The sequence below is a fragment of the Canis aureus genome, chromosome 6 (genome assembly GCF_053574225.1).
Source record: "Canis aureus isolate CA01 chromosome 6, VMU_Caureus_v.1.0, whole genome shotgun sequence".
NCBI classification, from domain to species: Eukaryota; Metazoa; Chordata; class Mammalia; order Carnivora; family Canidae; genus Canis; species Canis aureus.
Genome location: NC_135616.1, coordinates 2,606,130 through 2,622,179, shown reverse-complemented (window position 1 = coordinate 2,622,179; position 16,050 = coordinate 2,606,130). Strand labels below are relative to the sequence as shown.

The following is a 16,050-nucleotide window of genomic DNA, read 5'->3' as shown; positions in this document are numbered from 1 at the left end:
CTATGGTGATCTTCACATGTTAGTACATTAGCAGGAAAATGGTTAAATAAACCACAATTCATCCATATTTTGGACTGCAAAGGTAACAAGACTAAAAAAATGATCTGGGGCCATGTAGAAAGATCTCCAAGACATATTGGATATTTTTTAAAATGCAAAAAATGGTATAGTATTTGTAAATTTATTTTCAAAACCCCAAACTTTCTGATACTAGGTACATATATATATATTTTATGTTCTGTAAATCTATAGAAAATGTGTGAAAAGGTAACAGAGTAACAATCACATTCTTTGGGCAGGAAGATTAGATTGTGGGGTAAAAGGGAACTTTTTTTTTTTGTAACAGGGAACTTTAACTTTTTACTCTATATAAACTTGTATTTTCAAATATTTCTTGAAATATTTCAAGGAAGGTTTTCTATATACAGTAAATAGTCTCATAATAATCATGTAATCATGTAAGAAATGGCCAACAGAATGGGAAGTCACAAAATGGGAGAACATATTTGCAAAAGAGACATCTGATAAAGTACTATTATCTAAAATATACAAAGAATTCTTAAAACTCAGAAATAAAACAAAAACCTGGTGTAGAAGAGGAGGCAAAAGCCTTGGGCACTTCATCAAAGATATACAGACAGCAAATAAGAAAAGATGCTCTATATTGTATGTCATCAGGAAATGGAAATTAAAACAATAATGAGATACCACTACACACCTATTCAAATGATGAAAATCTAAAACACAACACCAAATGCTGGTGATGATGTGGAACAATAGGAACTCTTATTCACTACTGGCATGAATGCAAAATGTTTTAGCCAGTTTGGTTTTTTTTTTTTTTTTTGTTTGTTTTTATAAATTTTTATTTATTTATGATAGTCACAGAGAGAGAGAGAGAGGCAGAGACATAGGCAGAGGGAGAAGCAGGCTCCATGCACCGGGAGCCCAACGTGGGATTGGATCCTGGGTCTCCAGGATCGCGCCCTGGGCCAAAAGCAGGTGCTAAACCACTGCACCACCCAGGGATCCCTGTTTTAGCCAGTTTGGAAGACAGTTTGGTGGTTTCTTATAAAACTAAACATACAGGCAGCCTGGGTGGCTTGGCAGTTTAGCGCCACCTTCAGCCCAGGGCGTGATCCTGGAGACCTGGGATTGAGTCCTATGTCAGGCTCCCTGCATGAGGCCTGCTTCTTCCTCTGCCTGTGTCTCTCCTCTCTCTGTGTGTGTGTCTCTGAGTAAATAAATAAAATCTTAAAAAAAACCCCAAAAAAACAAAAAAAAACTAAACATACTCTTACCATATAACACCTCAATCACAGTCATTGGTATATATCCAAAGACTTGAAAATTTATGTCCACATAAAACCTGGACATGGATATTTCCAGCAGCTTAATTCATACTTGCCAAAACTTGGACACAAGCAAGATGCCCTTCAATAGGTGAATGGATTGATAAACTGCAGTATATCTAGACAATGGAATTCAGCACTTCAACAATACTTCAAAAAAATTTTAAAACGTCTGCTATACATCAATAAAAAAATATTATTTGGTGTTAAAAAAGGAGCTATCAAACCCTGAAAAGACAGGGAGGAAACCTAAATGTGTATTACTAAGTGAAAAAAGATGATCTGAAAAAGCTATATATGATTCCAACTTTACAACATTCTGGAAAAGAAAATATTTGGTAACAATGAATGACAGGTGGTTGTAAGGGATGGGGGAGGGGGCAGGAAGTGGGATAAATAGGCAAAGCACAGAGAATTTGTAAGTCAGTGAAACTATTCTGTATGATACTAAAGTTGTGGGTATATGTCACCATGCATTTGTCAAAGCCCATGGAGTGTACAATACCCAGCATTAACCGCAAAGTAAACTATAGACTCTGGGTGATAGGATGATGAGTCAACACAGGTTCATCAGTTGCAAAAACTATACCACTGTGTTGCCAGCAATTGATAGTGGGGGATGCTGTGTGTGGGCTAGAGGGGGCTTGTATATGAGAACTCTTATTTCCTGCTCAATTTTACTGTGAACCTAAAACTGCTCTAACAAAGTATTGAAAAAAAAAAATCCTCTGTACTTCACCTATTCAACCCTCCACCTGGAAATCTCTGGTAAATATTAATCTGTTTACTGTCTCTGAACTTTATTTTTTTTTAAGATTTTATTTATTCACGAGAGACCCACAGAGAGGGAGAGATATAGGAAGAGGGAGAAGCAGGCTCCCTGCAGGGAGCTGATTGCAGGACTCTATTCCAGGACCCTGGGATCATGCCCTGAGTCAAAGGTAGACGCTCAACCACTGAGCCACCCGGGTAATCCTGTCTCTGAACTTTAAAAAGTGCTTTTAATTTAAAACATATTTTAAAGTTTTAGAGCTTTTAGGGGCACTTGGCTGGCTCCTACAACTCCTGATCTTGGAGTAGTGAGTTTGAGCCCCACACTGAGTGCAGAGCTTATTTACATAAAACTTAAAAAAAAAAGTTTTAGAGCTTTTCTAAATTGATTGGAATTTGTAGAAAGTGAGTATGTTTTTTGGAAACGAGTGTCTTTGACCTTAAAGCAGTTACAGTTGTTATTCGTAATCACACTTGCAACTCAAAGATTTGGGGCCTGTCAAAGTACCAATAGTATCTCTTTCTCTCTTCTCTCTTTTTTAGAGAAGGGGGGTTGTGAGGGAAGAAGGGCAGAGAGAGAATCTTAAGCAGGCTCCATGCTCAGCACTGAGCCCTACATGGGGCTCGATCTCACAGATCATTACCTGAGCCAAAAACAAGCTGGACGCTTAACCAACTGAGCCACCTGAGCATCCAACGTCTTACCATTTGTAGTTTAAAAAAAAAAAAAAAAAAAGGCATGTAATGAAATTTCCAGAAAGGCTAAATCATTTCTCCACCTACTTTTGCAGGTTTCTGTGCAATTCATCAGGGGATAGCCGGGACTAATTATTTTGAAAACTTTCTAGCCTGCTAATTTCACCATGCCCCACATTCTTGTCATTTCTCATTTCTGGCCATAATCCAAAATAGAAAACGTTTTTGGAGGTTTATTATTTATTTTTCTATTTTCATTCCCTTGACCTAATATTCCACCGTTTCCCATCCTAATTTTGTCACTAAACCCTCTGGAACGCCTGTAACCCGAAATACCCTGAATCTCTAAACTCTGCAGAATACTGGTATCCCTTGTTTTTCTAAAGTTCATGTTACACCACCTTGCTTTTATGCAAGACCTACATCAGTACTCGTTTTTGCTAACAGAAAAAAAAAAAATACAGATGTTTACTGTTACAGAAAGAGGTGAAAAGTGAAAATAGCATTCCGTGTGTGTTCTGCAGCTCGCTGTTACAGACGCAGCAGTAACCCTGGGCATCAGTTGCACTGCAGAGCTCCTTTCCTGGGAAATATAAGGCATCTGAACATCAAGCCCCCAGGGCTCTGACCTCTGTGAGCATCTGCACCTTAGGTTATTTTGTGCATCCATTAACATGAAGGTATCAGAAAAGCTTAAGAGAATTTATTTGTTGGGTCTGGGGCAGCTCAGAAAAAGTTTCCATGGAAACTTTCGGTAATTGGTTCTTTTATGCCATTTGAGCTTAGGGAAGGTTTTATGGGAACCTCTACTTTCTGACAGGCCAGGGAAACCTGTACCCCTCTACTTCCCGGGCCTGACAGGACCTTTGATTGGAGGGCTCTTTTCCACTGGCTGCTTCCCAGGGTTCTGGGTGTTTGACTTACTTCTTACTGAGAACTCTGGCTCCGTACTCCCGATTTTTCCAGTTCATTCTGGATCCTGCCATTCTCCTGGGTGACTTTCTTATTCACGAAGAACTTTTTTTTTTTTTTTAAGATTTATTTATTTATTCATGGTAGACACAGAGAAAGAGAGAGGCAGAGACACAGGCAGAGGGAGAAGCAGGCTCCATGCAGGGACCCGATGTGGGACTCGATGTGGGACTCGATCCCGGGTCTCCAGGATCACGCCCTGGACCGAAGGCAGGCGCCAAACCGCTGAGCTGCTGAGCCGCCCAGGGATTCCCCTCCCGGTTATATTTCATCAACAAATGCTCCTCGTCTTCAGGACAGCAACAGCAACGCCCACTCGGCCGAGAGCCGGGCCCTCCCGCTGCGACGCGCTCCCGGGAAGCGCATGCGCAGTGGCCGCCGCCTCTCCGGGCGGGAAGGGCAGAGGGGCGGGGCGAGCGCGGCGGCGCGGGGGCAGCTGACGCGCGTGCAGAGCGCGCTCCGACAGCCGCGGGGTCCGGGTGGGCTGCGGTCCGGGCGCCGCCGCGTCCGCCCTCTTCGGAGGTGGGCGGGGCCGGCGAAAGAGACGGGCCCTGTCGGACGCCATGTTTGTGGCGCGCAGCATTGCGGCGGACCATAAAGATCTCATCCACGATGTCTCTTTCGACTTCCACGGGCGACGGATGGCTACCTGCTCCAGCGACCAGAGCGTCAAGGTGTGCGCGAGGCTTTGGGCGGCGCGGAGCTCGGAAGGGGGGTTGGGAGAGCGTGCACACCTGGCGGTTAGAGCGGAGGGAGCGGCGCTTGGAGAGGGGACTCCTCCCTTCCCCACTTTGCGGTGCGCCGCTGGGCACGACGTCTGGAGCCCAAGGCGGGCGGGCGGGCGGCGGGCGTCGTCCGCCCTCCTCGTCCGCGTATTGTGGGGTCACAGACACCCCGGGGCGAAGGCACGTGGCCCCGCGCCTGCGCGGAGGGGGAGGGCGGGCGTCGTCGCCACGTGCGCGCCCCCGCCGCGGGGGCCTCGGGCGCCTTGTTCCGGGCGCAGGCTCGGCTTCCGGAGCGCGGGAGCCCCTTGGCGTCATCAGACGGCGCGGTCCGGCGGAGCCCTCTGCCGCTCGCCGCTCCGGCTGGCGGACCTCGCCCTGTCCCTGCTTGGGGGATGGTCGTCTTGTGCTTCGGGAGGAAGCTCAGCTCTCTTCGCGATGGAAGGAACATGAACCCATGCATATCCGGGGACGGTCTCCACTCGCGATTGAGAAAGTGGAGTGTCGGTGTCTGTGCACTGCTCCGACTTTCTGGATGGAGGAACTGCAGATGTTATGGAAAATGATAATGGACTTGAAGACGGAAGCCGGAGTGTGGATGATGTCGTCCTCGAGGACTTGGAGAGCACACGACCTGAAGGACGGTTTAGACCACCTGTGTTTCACAGACGAGTCGGATAGCACCGATTCCCTCGGAGAGCCTTACTACCGACAGCCAGCTTTCCGGGGCCTGGGCGGCTCGGGCCGAGCGCGGCGCCCCGCATCTCAGCTCTCGGGGTCCTGACCCGCCCCGCCCCCCTCGCCCCGCCCCGCCCCGCCCCGCTGCCCTTGGGCGTCAGTGCTTTGGCTCACTCTCTCCCTGAGTAAAGAAGCATCGTCATCCGCTGTTTTCTTCTGAAAAATAGTGTTGCCAAATCTATGGAATAACTGTAGCGTTGTGATTCTTTCTAAAAGGTTTAAAATCCCTTAGATCTTTTGAAATTGTGGTAAACGAATCATCTTAATACGCCATAGTTAGCACAGCATCACGTTGTGCTGTCATCGCCACTGTACATCTCTGGAACTTAAACTAAAACTCCTTCCCCACAACCCCCAGCCACTAGTCACTTCTCATCCTCTTTCTTTATAAATTTCACTGCTTGGTAGCTCATATAAATGTAACCATCCAATATTTATTCTTTTGTTAGTGGTTCATTACACTTATCAAGATGTTTTCAAGGTTCATCCATATTTGTAGCATGTATCTTAATTTCATTAAGATTGAATGTTTTGTATGTGTACACATTTTGTTTATATATTCATCTACTTGTCGAATATTGCATTAATGTCTGTGAGGTGAATAAGCCAAACATTTTTTTCCTTATCCATTTATTATGGAGTCTTTTAATCTTTCGATTTGTAGGTTTTGTCTGTCTGAAGTAGCATTGCACCGAAAATCTTCATTATTTTAGCTTTTCATGTGTTTTGAAGGATTTCTTTAACCTCATTCAAGTAGAGAAATTAGTGAATATTTTAAAAGCTTTTGTGAGTAATTGCCAGATTGCCTTTTCCAAGGTTATACTATTTTACGCTGCCAGTTAATAGGGTCATTATCCATGTTAGCCATTATTAACATTTTTTTCTTTAATTTTGTGGTAAAGGGGATCCCTGGGTGGCTCAGCAGTTCAGTGCCTGCCTTTGGCCGGGGGTGTGATCCTGGAGTCCTGGGATCGAGTCCCACCTCAGGCTCCCTCGATGGAGCCTGCTTCTCCTTCTACCTGTGTCTCTGCCTCTCTCTTTTTTTTTTTAAATTTTATTTAATCTTTTTTTTTAATTTTTTATTTTTATTTATTTATGATAGTCACACAGAGAGAGAGAGAGGCAGAGACATAGGCAGAGGGAGAAGCAGGCTCCATGCACCGGGAGCCCGACGTGGGATTCGATCCCAGGTCTCCAGGATCTAGCCCTGGGCCAAAGGCAGGTGCCAAACCGCTGCGCCACCCAGGGATCCCTCTGCCTCTCTTTCTCTATTTCTCTCTCTATATATATACATGTATATCATGAATAAATAAAATCTTAAATAATTTTGTAGTAAAATACACATAATTTACTATCGTAACCATGTTTAAGTGTATAGTTAAGTGGTATTGAATACATTCATGTCTGTGCAACTATCGCCACCATTCTATGTACAGGACTTTTTCGTTTTGCAAGACTGAAACTCTGTACCCATTCTCCCTGTCATCACCCCCTGGCAACCACCATCCTTCTTTCAGTCTCTATAAATTTGACTACACTAGGGATCGCATGTAAGTGGAATCATACAATAGTTGTCTTTTTTGTGGCTGGCTGATTTCACTTAGCATGGGGTCTTTGAAGTTTGCACATGTTGAAACGTGTTAGAATTTTCTTCCTTTTTAAGGCTGAATATTCCATTATATGTATTATAAATACTTTTTAAATTTTGCTTATCTGTCAGTGGACTTGGGTTGGTTCTAGGTTTTGTTTTTTTGTTTTTTGTTTTTTTAAAAATTGAAGTCGATTTGCCAACATACAGTATAACACCCAGTGCTTACCCCATGAAGTTGCCCTCCTCAGTGCCTGTCACCCAGTTACCCCCCCAACCCCGCCTTGCTTCTAGGTTTTTGGTATTGTGGGTAATTTTGCTAAGACTGTGAGCGTACAAATACTTCTTTGAGACCCTGCTTTCAACTCTCTTTTGGATATATACCCAGAAGTGGAATTGCTGGATCATGTGGTAATCCTATTTTTAGTTTTTTGAGGAGTTTATCACTACGTTCTTTAAGAAGTTAAAGTGTCTCATTATTTTAATGTATATTTTTTGTTGGTGGTTAAGATTCAATTTTGCTTTTGTTTGTTACATATACAGTTGGTCCTCATTATTAGCAAATTCTGTATTTGTGAATTTACCTGCACTCTACAATTTATTTATAACCTCAAAATCAGTTCTCACAGTTATTTGTTGACATGAGCAGAGTAGCAAAAAATTGAGGACGCCTGATGTACATTTTCCAAGCTGAGGTTAAACAGAGTGATGCTGCTTTCTTATTTGGGCTTTCATTCTGTAAATAAGTATCCTTTTCATTGTCTATTTTGTGCTGCATTTTTCACATTTTTATTTGTTGATTTCACCGTCTAAAATTGTCCCCAAGTTAGTGCTGCTTAGTGTTCTTATGTGCAAGAAGGCTGTGATATGCTCCACGGAGAAAATGTACGTGTTAGGAAAACTTCATTCGGACAGGAGTTGCTGTTATTCCAGCGTTAATGAATCTATAATGTACACTTAAAAGGTGTCTTTAAACAGGTACATTGATTGACAAATATTTTGTGACCATAGGCTCCTATGAATCTCACCTTGTATTTTTCCCTTGGCTGGGAGCAGTGGTTCCTTACTTGCTGATTCAATTTTTACAGCAACATTGTAAAACACTACTACTACAATAAGAAGACTTGACTGCAACTGTATTTGTCTTTGTTACCTATTAGAGCAGAGATCCTTGACGCCCTCAATGCTTGGCCTGATTTCTGGCACTCACCAGGTTCTCAAGTCTCTGAATGAATGAATGTTTACTTATTGGATGTGTTGTTTTGTGAATTTATGTTCACTTCTTTTGCCCTAATACTGATTCCATATTAATTTTTTCATGTTTATAGGAATTTTTGTATAAAATATATCTTATTTTTTTATAGGTCTGGGATAAAAGTGAAAGTGGGGATTGGCATTGTACTGCTAGCTGGAAGGTTAGTATTTTCACAGTACTTTTTAAAAAAATTGAGATGTTCACTATTTGATGGCATCATTGACTTGCTCTTCATCTCTGAGAAAATTATAAAATGCATACTTCTTTTCCTAAAATATTTTTAACTATTAAAGTAACAAAAATATACTTAAGAAAATTTGAGAGTAGGAAAATGTGCAGTTCTCTAGCATTCTAAAATAACTATTTTTAGTATCTTGGTATTATTTTTATCTTTGAACATGTATATATTTTTTAAGCCCCAACACAGGGCTTGAATTCACTTTCCTGAGATAAAGACCTGAGCTGAGATCAAGAGTAAGACTCGTAACTGCGCTATTCTGCATATTTTTAATAGTTGTGATGTTTTGTACAGGTTCTATTTCTTTTTTAAAAACTGCTTTACTCAGGTAGAATTTTTACCTAGCCCTAAGCACCACTGAACTATTTTCTTTCTCTGTAGTTTTACCTTTTCTAGACATTGTATATAAGTGGAATTCTACAATATGTAGTTCTTTATGTTTGGCTACTTTCCTTTTCCTTGAGGTTCCTTTATGTTGTAGTGTGTATCAGTAGTTTGATCTTTTCTTTTTTTAATTTTAATTTTTTAAATTTTTTTTTTTTTTTTTTTTTTTTTTTTTTTTTTTTTTTTTTTTTTTTATGATAGTCACAGAGAGAGGCAGAGACATAGGCAGAGGGAGAAGCAGGCTCCATGCACCGGGAGCCCGATGTGGGATTCGATCCTGGGTCTCCAGGATCGCGCCCTGGGCCAAGGGCGGGCGCTAAACCGCTGCGCCACCCAGGGATCCCTAGTTTGATCTTTTATAAACAATTAATAGCACTTACTACATTTACAGTGTTGGTACAACCACCAACTCTATTCCAAAACTACATCACTCTGAAAGGAAACCCCTATTTCTTGCTTTTCAGTTTAGCAGCTTATTTCAGAAATACTTTTTTTTTTTTTAAGATTTTTAAAATTTATTTATTCATGAGAGACAACACAGAGAGAGACAGAGACACAGGAAGAGGGAGGAGAAGCAGGCTCCATGCAGAGAGCCTGATTCAGGACTCGATCCCGGAACCCCAGGATTACACCCTTAGCCAAAGACAGACGCTCAACCGCTGAGCCACCCAGGTGTCCCCAGAAATACTTTGGTAGATTTTAAAGTCTCTTAAAAAAACATGAGTATAGCAGTAAAACAGAAGTATACCAGTCAATATGCCCTGTTCTGTTCAACTGATAACGGATTTCCTTTTTATTTTGATGAACATCTTTGTGTAATCTTTATGTCTTTAGTTAGATTGTGCTTTATTGGAAATCTAATAATTAACAAAATCGCGCCACTCTAGTGCATTTTTTACCTAATAGCCTGTATAAGAATTAAAAGTGAAACAAAAAAGACTAGACAAAATAGAGGATAAAAAATAAGGGTGCAAAGTTTGCCTTTGGATGACATAATTTACCATGTAGAAATTACACGATTATGAAAGTGTCCTGAGATTGTTGAGTGTAAAAGTGTTAGATATACAATAGTGTAAAACAAACTTTATCAACATTATTGTTGGACTGATGTTATTGTCATGTTGTGTCTTTACTGGAAAGTACAAATGAAATTCTGTGGATGTGAATTGCTTTAAGACCTATCTGTTCTTTGCTTTTTTGGTCAACGTGAAGAGTTGAATAGTAATTTGACAGTTTTCAAATATTAAAGGTAATGGTACTGAGCTTTAAAATATTTTCTCAGAATACAAGGATTTGGCCTTTTCTCAGTTTGATCATTCATTGCCTCTTTTCCTAGAATAGTCCATTATCTAGCCAAGTATCAGAATCATTGTTTTATTGCTACAGGTTCTATTTATTTGTTAGGCTTTTGAAGCAAATAATTTTGATTAGTCTTATTTATTTTATCAGGTGGCTGTTTCCTGTCGAGAGAATTTGCAAGTAAAAACAAAAATGATGAACTGGTAGATCTTCTTTTTAAACCCTGGTTAGAATAAACTCTGAAGAAGTTACCCTGTTAGTGTTGGAAGAGGTCAGCTTTATCTAGCTGGATTTTTCTTCATTAGTAAAATGTTAGAAGAATTTGACTCTAGAAGAGCCACAATCCTATCTAAAAGTTAAAAATTTCTGGAACTTACCTTTTTATTTAAACGTGAAATTGAATAGCTTTCGTTCTTATTGAAGTAAAAATATCTGTACTGTTTACTCAAGTAAAACTTTATATGTGTGAAATGTGAAGTCAGGTTTGTTTTTTGTTTTTTTGTTTTTTTTATAATTCCTCAGACACATAGTGGATCTGTGTGGCGTGTGACGTGGGCCCATCCTGAATTTGGACAGGTTTTGGCTTCTTGTTCTTTTGACCGAACAGCTGCTGTGTGGGAAGAAATAGTAGGAGAATCAAATGATAAACTGCGAGGACAGAGTCATTGGGTAAGTCATTTGTTGGTTTTCTGGGGTTGGGAGGGTAGAGTGGGGGAGAGGAGCGTATGAACATCCCAGGAGCATCACTTTCCAAGAATGTTTCAGGCACTTGATGAGGAGAGTGGTAACATCTTTATATTTACTAGTTCCATTTTTTCTCTTCTATGTTTTTCTCCTACTTGTTTATTTAATTTTTTAAAAAAGATCTTATTTATTTATTAATGAGAGACACACAGAGAGAGAGAGGCAGAGACATAGGCAGAGGGAGAAGCAGGCTCCCTGAAGGGGACCTGATGTGGGACTGGATCCCAGGACCAGGGAATATGCCCTGAGCCAAAGGCAGACGCTCAACCACTGAGCCACCCAGGCGTCCCATGTAAATTTAATTTTGTCTTGGGCTTGAAATGGTACTCAGGAGCACTCATGGCATTGTTTAATTATAACTTTTATGATGAATCTGCAGTATTTGCTTTGTCATACAGTGAGTGCCTTCTTTTTTTTTTTTAAGTTTTTAAAGATTTTATTTATTCATGATAGAGAGGCAGAGACACAGGCAGAGGGAGAAGCAGGCTCCATGCAGGGAGCCCAATGTGGGACTTGATCCCTGGTCTCCAGAATCGCGTCCTGGGCCAAAGGCAGGTGCTAAACTGCTGTGCCACCCAGGGATCCCCCAGTGAGTCCCTTCTGAAAAGCCATTAAAAAATTGCTTTTTCTCTTTTGTGGTTACCTTTGCTTTCTTATATACTCTTTACTTCTGCTGTTCTAGCTCTCTCCTAATTGGATGTTTGAATTTTAACAAGAGTGTAGTGTATTAGTCATGTTCCTTGTTTGTAAAGTGAGAGAATTGAACTAGATTATCTTTAAGACTCATTCCAATGTTTTCTTTTTTTCCCCCTCTTTGTTAGAATAGGTGCAAGGTATGAAATGCAGAAGGTGCAAATGAATGTATACGGTGATAACTTCCTCCCTGTGGCCTCACGATTTGCTTTCTAGAGGCAACCACTATTAGGAATTTTTTCTGTATTCTGGATATATTCTCTGCTTTTTTAAGGGTACAAATACACCCTTTTAAGGGTGTTTTTTTCTCTGTTCCTAATAGTCCTCTCCTCCTTTCTCCCAATATTAAAGCTTGCATGTTGTCAATACTACTTTTTTTTTCTGCTGCATTTTAGAAAATGTAGAATGTACATATTTATTGTGTAACTGCAAGTGTACAGTTGAGAGGCATTCATTACATTCACAATGCTGTCACCAATATATCAAAAATTTTCATCATTCCCAACAGAAGCTCTTTACCATTAAATAGTACCTCCTCCTTCCATTCCCCCAATACCTGGTAACCTCTCTTCTACTTTCTCTATCAGTTTGACTGCTCTAGGTACCTCATAAGTGGGATCATACAGTATTTGTCCTTGTGTATCTGGCTTATTTCACTAGGCAAAATGTTTTCAAGGTCTATCCATGTTGTTACATACACCAATTTCATTCCTGTTGTGGCTGAATAACATTCCATTATGTGTATATCCCACATTTTGTTTAGCCATTTATTTGTAGATAGACTGTTGGAGTGTTCCTACCTTTTAGCTATTGTAAATAATGCTGTAACCGAATTCAAGGGATTTGTCACTTAGGGTGCATCAAATTGAACACAACACAAGAAGTATTGAAAACAAAAAAGCTTTTTATTATTTAAGTAAGTAGACAAAGAGAGAGCTTCCAAAGCACTGTCTCGCATGGGGTTAGTACAGGAAGCTTTTATTCATTGCATTGGGGGCAGGGGCAGGGAACTTGCATAAACACTTCAATTGCACATGCCTAGCATGTCAGCATGCTAGTGCATACATCCATGTTCAAAAAATGGTGCAGGGGCACCTGTGTGGCTCAGTGGTTGAACGTGTCTGCCTTCTGCTCAGGTTGTGATCCTGGGGTCCTGGGCTTGAGTCCTGCATCAGGCTCATCACAAGGAGCCTGCTTAAGTCTCTCTCTCTCTGTGTCTCTCATGAATAATAATTAAGATCTTAAAAAAAAATGGTGGAAAACTCTGCTCATATAAGATCTTAATATAATGAGCTAAAAGTCAGGGGCTTCTCTGAAGCTCCAATCCAGCTCAGACTGGCTTACGTTAGGGGCTATCAGGTGAGACACACGTAGTAAAGGACTATCAGGTGAAACACTTAGTTGAATATCTCTTTGGCTGGAACTGTTGGTTCTCCAAAACAAAATATATTCCTTCGCTGCTTTTCTCCCTTCCCCTCTCCCTTCTGTTGATAGTTTTCAGGTTTTGTTTTTGTTTTGTTTTGTTTTGTTTTGTTTTGCTTTGCTTTGAGCCTAGTTATTTGTGTAAATTCCCATTGCATCCTAGCTAATATTGCTATTGTGAACATTATCATATAGATACCTGTTTGAGACCTTGCATTCAATCCTTTTGGGTATGTGCCCAGGAGTAGGATTGCTGGCTTATATGGTAGTTCTGTGGTTAACTTCTGAGAAACTACTAAATTATTTTTCAGAATGGCTGTACCACTTTACATTCTCATTAGCAATGCACGAGTGTTCCGGTTTCTCCAGGTCCTTGTCAATGTTTGCGGTTTTTGGTGTTTTCATTATAGCTATCCTAGTAGGTGTCAAATGATGTCTTTTTGTTGAGGTTTGGTTTTTTTTTTTTTTGTTTTTTTTTTTTGCATTTCTCTAATGGTTTGTGATGTCGAACATCTTTTTATGTGCTAATTGGTCATTTGTATATCTTTTTTGCAATGTTTTGATTTATAAGAAATCTGTTTTTTAAAAAAAGACAGAGAGACATAGGCAGAGGGAGAAGCAGGCTCCCTGTAAGGACCCTGATGTGGGTCTTGGTCCCAGACCCTGGAATCACGCCCTGAGCTGAAGGCAGACACTTCAACCGCTGAGCCACCTGGTGTCCCTATGAGAAAATTTTTCAGATACATTTGGTCTTCCAAACACAGTTCCTGACTTACAGCTCCCAGAACCCTTGGAATTTTTTGAGTGTTGAAAGTGATAATAGATCTCTTTTGTTATGTTTTTATGAGGTGACTTTGGAAAAGGCCTGAGGTTGGGGACTGGTTGTCATTGGAGCTAACCATGTGATTAGAGGCCTGGAACTTTCAGTGCCATCCCCTGACCTCTGGGGATGGCAGAGGGGCTAGAGGTTGAAAACAATTACCAATGGCCAATATGTTAATCAAATCATGCCTCTGTAATGAAGTCTCCTTAAAAACCCCAAAGAACGTGGGTTTAGAGTTTTTTGGGTTGATGAACGGATGGAGATGTGAGAAGAGTGGTAAGCCTGAAGAGGGCATAGCACTCCTCATGCTTTTTGTTACCTTACTCTATGCATCTCTTCCACTTGGCTGTTTCTGAGTTATATTGTTTTGTAATACATTGGTAATAAGCAGACTATCTGCCTGAGTTTTGAGAGCTTCTCAGGTTTCTGAAGTGCAGGCAGTCTTACAGAATTGAACCCTTTACTGGTGGAATCTGATGTTATTTCTGGGTAAATAGTGTCAGAATTGAGTTGAATTCTTGGACAGCCTGCTATTCGAGAATTATTTGTTGGGGGGGGGATACGCCCTCTCCTTCATCTCCTGAATTGGTATTGGGACCAGAATCCTTTACTTTTTTAGGGAAATGTCTGTTCAAATCCTTTGCCCATTTTAAAAATTTGGGTGGGTTCTTTTTTTTTTTTTTTTACTGTTGAATTGTAGTTCTTTATATTCTGGATATTAGTACTTTCTCAGGTATATGATTTGCAAATATTTTCTCCCATTCTCTCTTGACTGTGTCCTTTGATGCACAAAATTTAAAAATTGTCATGAAGTCCAATTTATTTTTTTCTTGTTTCCTGTGTTTTTGGTGTCATATTCAAGAAATCATGGCCAAATCCAATGTCATAAAGACTTCCCCCAAAGTTTTATATTGAGAACTAAAATTTTAGTTCTTACTTTAAGGTCTTTTGTTCATTTTTACTTAACTTTTGTATATGGTGTAAGTTAAATGTGCAACTTTTTTTTTTAATTTTTATTTATTTATGATAGTCACATACAGAGAGAGAGAGAGAGAGAGAGGCAGAGACACAGGCAGAGGGAGAAGCAGGCTCCATGCACCAGGAGCCTGACGTGGGATTCGATCCCGGGTCTCCAGGATCGCGCCCTGGGCCAAAGGCAGGCGCCAAACCGCTGCGCCACCCAGGGATCCCAAATGTGCAACTTTTTTTAAAGTATTCTCTACCCGCCAAGTGGGCCGAAACTCATGACCTTGAGATCGAGTCACAGTCTACCAATTGAGCGAGCCAGGAGCCTCCAACTTTATTCTTTTGTATGTTAATACCTAGTTTTCCCATTATCTTTTATTGGAATGACTGCTGTAGGTAGAGATTGCTTTTAGACCATAGGCTTGAGCAATGGAATGTAAAGCAAGGCAAAAGGGCCCACTTAAAATCCCTTGCTGAATACAAACAGGCCCAGAGAGGCCACTTACCTGAAAATATCCACAGGCCCTAACTAACCAATGGGCTACTTAAAACCAAGTCAGTTACCCAACAAAGAAGGATTCCAAATGTCTCCATACCTCCTTCGCCTTCCTTAAATGCAGCTCCCACCCACTGCAGCTGAGCAGGCAACCTCTACTTTGCTATCCTGCCCCCCACATCTACCTCCTTTGTTCCGGCTCTGGTGAATCCTTTTACTGCCTGTGCCTTAGACTGCCACCCAGTCGGTTTACCCCACGTTTGGGGGCTCCCACCCAATTGGGAGAGATGCCACCGGTTCCCCTTTGAATGGTCTTGGCATCATCATTGAAAATCAATTGACCATATATAGAGAGAAGGTTTATTTCTGGACTATATTCTCTTCCATTGGTCTATGTCTCTTAATGCCGTTATCATACTCTTTTTAATTAGGTTTATAGTTTGCATGCTGTTCACAGTTTTACAAAGTTTTTTAAAGATTCATTTTAGTAATCTCTACACCAAACTTGGGGCTTGAAGTCATGGCCCCTGAGATCAAGAGTCCACAGCCACATGCCCCTACAATTTTTTATTATTGGGTGGGATTGGTCTCATTGCCTTCTCTCACACCTCCCTAAGGCAAACAGCTGCTTGAGGGGAGGGGAGAAGAGAAACGGATGTATTGGAGGGATTTTTCTTTTAAAGGTTTTATTTACTCATGAGAGATAGAGGCAGAGACCTAGGCCGAGGGAGAAGCAGGCTCCCTGCGGGGAGCCCAATGTAGAAGTCTGTACCAGAACCCCAGGATCACACCCTGAGCCAAAGGCAGACACTCAACCACTGAGCCACCCAGGTGTCCCTGAAGGGATTTTTCTAATAGAGGTGAGTCAGTTAGTATACCGTAGGTTGGGTT

At 41.2% G+C, this 16,050-nt stretch overlaps 1 protein-coding gene across 2 annotated transcripts in view; it reads left to right on the top strand.

The window, feature by feature from the left end:
• The first annotated feature begins 4,206 nt into the window (after window positions 1–4,206).
• Window positions 4,207–16,050, top strand: part of SEH1L (SEH1 like nucleoporin) — a 31,660-nt gene continuing 19,816 nt past the window's right edge. Inside the window, exons 1-3 of one of the 2 annotated variants that reach the window (XM_077899873.1) lie at window positions 4,207–4,465; window positions 8,204–8,254; window positions 10,538–10,684. In XM_077899873.1, the coding sequence (XP_077755999.1) occupies window positions 4,355–4,465; window positions 8,204–8,254; window positions 10,538–10,684 (309 nt within the window). In that variant the 5' untranslated portion in view covers window positions 4,207–4,354. The remainder of the gene's footprint in view (window positions 4,466–8,203; window positions 8,255–10,537; window positions 10,685–16,050) is intronic. The other variant, XM_077899874.1, reaches the window with a different exon arrangement.